Here is a 4028-nt window from a genome sequence, read left to right as displayed (position 1 = left end):
AGTATTGACAAAATAATTTGTTATGTTTTAGATATGTATTAGCTAATTAAAATGATATTTAACCAGTACAAAAATTCCGAAGAAATGAAAAACGAATGTAATAAATATGGCACACATTAGAAAAAATTTACAATAAAAAATATTTATCCTAAAAAAATAAAATTAAGAAAATTTTTAAACATTTTAAAAAAATTAACCCAAAACAATTTCAAAATAAAATTCAAAATTCATAACCAAATAAATTTTCTTTTTCAAAACTCATTTCAAAAACTTATCTTTCAAAACACAAATTAAAACTTAAATCTTATTTCAAAAACTAAACCAAACGGTGCCCTATATTTTACACAAATATGAAGGGATGTATTTATAATTTACTCATTCCGTTCCAAAGTATTAGTCCCTTATTCAATTTTTTATTATCCTAAAATATTAGTCTTTTTTAAAATAAAGGATTAAAATAAGGAGAATTTTTTTTAAGATTTTGATATTAAGATTTTATAAGATAAAAAATATATAATATTTTCATAGTAGTTAAAATCCCTTAACATTTTCACCAAGAAATTTCGATTCAAATTTTTTTATCTTGAGTCAAAGAAATTTCCAATTTCAATTTTTACAAGGAAATTTATCTGATTTCACATATAAATTTCAAAATTTATCTGTGATCATACTAGAGAAATTTCAAAATTTTTCTAAATTTTGCAAAATTTCTTTTAGCTAAATTTTCTCTGAGAAAATATTGAGAGACGTTAGCTAATAAAAAAAATATTTTGGACTTTTCTTACTACACAAAATTTGAGAGAGATATTTTCACTAATTTTTTTTAAAAATAATATAAATTTTCTATTTTATTTTTAAAAAAAATTGATTACTATACAAATAAATGTAATTATGATAATTGATATTCTCAAAAAAGTCAAAAGATAATTTTAAAAAATTAATATTTTAAAATATAATAATTATATTATTAAAAAGAAGTTAAATTATCTCCACCCGAAAAAAAAACACTAATATCTTAAAACGAAAGATGACCTGGTCGGTTTTCTGACCCAAACCAAGAAAAGTCTGGTCCTCAGTGAACAAGACAGGCATGGACAGGGAAAGCAAGCAATCTTGTGATTTCAGGAAAAAAAAAAAAAAATTTAAAAACCAAAAATTGAAGGAGCACCTGCCGCTCTGTATGTGTATGTCCTCGTTTGGCAGGTTAATTTTTAAAATTGTGAGGATATAATTTTTAAAAGGTAACATATGATTGAGGTGACATCGAAGTGTCAGTTGATGTGTCACGTGTTCTGGTCATGATGTCGAGATGATGTCGGTTAGGTCGAGGTTATTTGCGAGAATATCGGAATCCGAGATAAGCGGATAAGGGATAAGAGTTCTAGAATGGGAGAAGACTTCAGTTTGGATAAAAATGAGACTCCCATGAGTCTAAGATAAGTACTGACTTGATCATCGGAGTGCCTCCGGGTGGACGAGTCACTGCCGAAAACTCTTCTTTCTGTTGCAGGTCGTTCGGGCTTAATCTATTCTGCCGGTGCTCTCCCATACCTGTTTGACAGTGTGGTCAGAAAATCACCCACACAAAAATTATTATGTTGTAATAATTATAAAAAGAGAAAATAATTTAAAAATAAATAAAATAAAATATTATATTTAAATTATAATTATTTTATTTTTACTTAAAATAATTTAAAAAACTAAAAAATTTAATTCAAATAAAACTTTTTAACCAAATGATCAAAAAAAAAAAATATTAAAAAGTGAAAATACTGAAGTCTATCTATATTTTGTAACGTATTTGTAAGGTCACGGAAGTATAATAACATACAACCAGAGGAGAGAGAAATAGACACAGAAAACAGAGAGAGAGAGATAGAGAGAGAGAGACGGAGAGAGTGCGTGAAATAAATACAGAGAGAGAAGCAGTATAAAAACAAAGGAAGAAGAAGAAACGGGCACTTTCGGACGGAGGAACGCTTAAAGCACTGACTCTCTCTCATTCAATGCTTTACCGAACTCACCATCCCCTTTTCTTCTCCTACAACCCTTTTACCACCACGACAACCACTTCACCTGTTCCTCCCCGTCTTCTATCTCCTCCTATTCAGGTAATTTTTCTCTCCAATCTTTTGTTTTTCTGTAAATATTTTATATGTATTTGTGTTGTATAGAGTGTAATGGTTCTGGGTTTTGTTGAACAGGGAATGGAGTGTGCTGAAGCGGCGTTGAAAAACTGTACTAGTCCAGAGGTGATGGCCGTGAAGAAAACCCAACAACAACAACAACCACCAGCGTTTTTGGACGAATTGCCGGCGATTAACGGAGTCTCTGGAGACGATTCGTTTGTCGATGACCTTCTCGATTTCTCCAAAGGAGGTATCGAAGATGGGTTTTTAGAAACAGAGGATGAACCAGAGGATGAAACCAAGCCATGCTCTGTCTCTGTTTTCCCTCAACAACAAGACCAAAAAGCAGAGAAACCCAACCACTCTGACCCAACCAAAACTAGTACTTTTTCCGTCACCGACGATTTTCGCAGCGAACTCAGCGTTCCAGTAAGCCCCCCTCCCCCCCCCCTCCCCCCCTCCCTCTCTCTCTCTCTTTCAAAATTTTCTGTTTGGGTACTGAGAAAAGGGGCTGTTTTCACAGGCGGATGATTTGGCAGACCTCGAATGGCTTTCTCATTTCGTGGAAGATTCCTTCTCCGAATATTCTCTAGCCGGAAAATTACCTGACAAAACCACCGGAAACCGGTCCGAACCGCTGGAAATTGCAGTCCTGGCCAAGTCATGTTTCACGACTCCGGTTCAGACCAAGGCGAGAAGCAAGCGGCTAAGAACCGGTTCACGAGTTTGGTCACTGGGCTCTCCTTCGCTGACCGAGACGACGTCGTCTTCTTCATCATCTTCGTCGACCTTGTCGTCCTCACCTCCAAACCCTTGGCTCATCTTCACTACCCTGAGTCAAACCGCCGACTCACTCCTCCGGCCGCCGTTGCCGGCGGCGAAGAAACTCAAGAGAAAAAGACAAGAAATTCCCGGCGGCGGCGGTGGTGGGTCACAGCAGCCACGGCGGTGCAGCCATTGCCTCGTCCAGAAAACGCCGCAGTGGCGAACCGGTCCACTCGGTGCCAAAACTCTATGTAACGCCTGTGGGGTCCGATACAAATCGGGTCGGTTATTACCCGAGTACCGACCCGCCTGTAGCCCGACTTTCTCGGGCGATATCCACTCCAACAACCACCGGAAAGTGTTGGAAATGCGGCGGAAGAAGGAGGTGGAAACCGGGTTGGGTCCACCGGTTCAAAGTTTTTGAAGACGGTTTAGTTTATATATTTTTATAAATTGATAGATAGGATTCCGGAAAGAGTAGGAAGTGAACCGGAGAGATTGAACCCGGTTCGGGGAGGTTGGGTTTAGTTTTGGGGATTCAAGTGTACACTTGTTTCTTGGTTGGTGCGTTAGATTTGTAGGGGAATGTAACTGATTAGTGAAGGATTGGAGTAACTTTAAATATATTTTTGTTAAAATTGCTCTTTTGTAGTCTTTCTCTATTTATATACATACTATATTATAAATGAAAACGTACTTTTATAATTGCTTAAACTATTTAGATTAGCAAATGTTCGAGAATTTAAAAAAAAAAAAATTGTCAAATAATATAGTTTCGGGTTAATTACACTGTTACCTTTCTAATTACACTTAAATTTCATTTTGGCCTTTTCGTTCAAATTAGATATTAAAATTAATGATTTTAGAACATTTGATGGCAAAATTTATTGAAATTAGGCGAAATGATCAAATTAAAATTGAAATTTAAGTGTAAAGATCAAATTATTCAAATTAAAATTATAAGAATTGAGTCAAATTATAAAAATAAAAAATATAATTAATCCTACAATTTTGCTTCATCAAATCATTTCTTCTATTATTTCGTGGCAATATACCTTTGAGATGAGCTTATTGTAACAAATATTTATCTATTGAGACAATTTTTTTGGTAACCAAAAACCTTGTAGTCCAATT

At 34.7% G+C, this 4028-nt stretch overlaps 1 protein-coding gene across 1 annotated transcript; it reads left to right on the top strand.

Moving 5' to 3' along the window:
* The first annotated feature begins 1813 nt into the window (after positions 1 to 1813).
* On the top strand, positions 1814 to 3532 carry LOC114264863 (GATA transcription factor 5). The gene is made up of 3 exons (XM_028205582.2): positions 1814 to 2111; positions 2205 to 2558; positions 2653 to 3532. Exons 1-3 carry the CDS (start codon positions 2007 to 2009, stop codon positions 3316 to 3318), a joined length of 1125 nt encoding a protein of 374 aa, XP_028061383.2. The 5' UTR covers positions 1814 to 2006; the 3' UTR covers positions 3319 to 3532.
* Positions 3533 to 4028: the final 496 nt, after the last annotated feature.

This window comes from Camellia sinensis, chromosome 4, assembly GCF_055761805.1.
Source record: "Camellia sinensis isolate YWXY chromosome 4, ASM5576180v1, whole genome shotgun sequence".
Taxonomy (NCBI): Eukaryota; Viridiplantae; Streptophyta; class Magnoliopsida; order Ericales; family Theaceae; genus Camellia; species Camellia sinensis.
The sequence above is the reverse complement of the archived record's forward strand: the minus strand, read 5'-3'. Positions and strand labels throughout refer to the sequence as shown.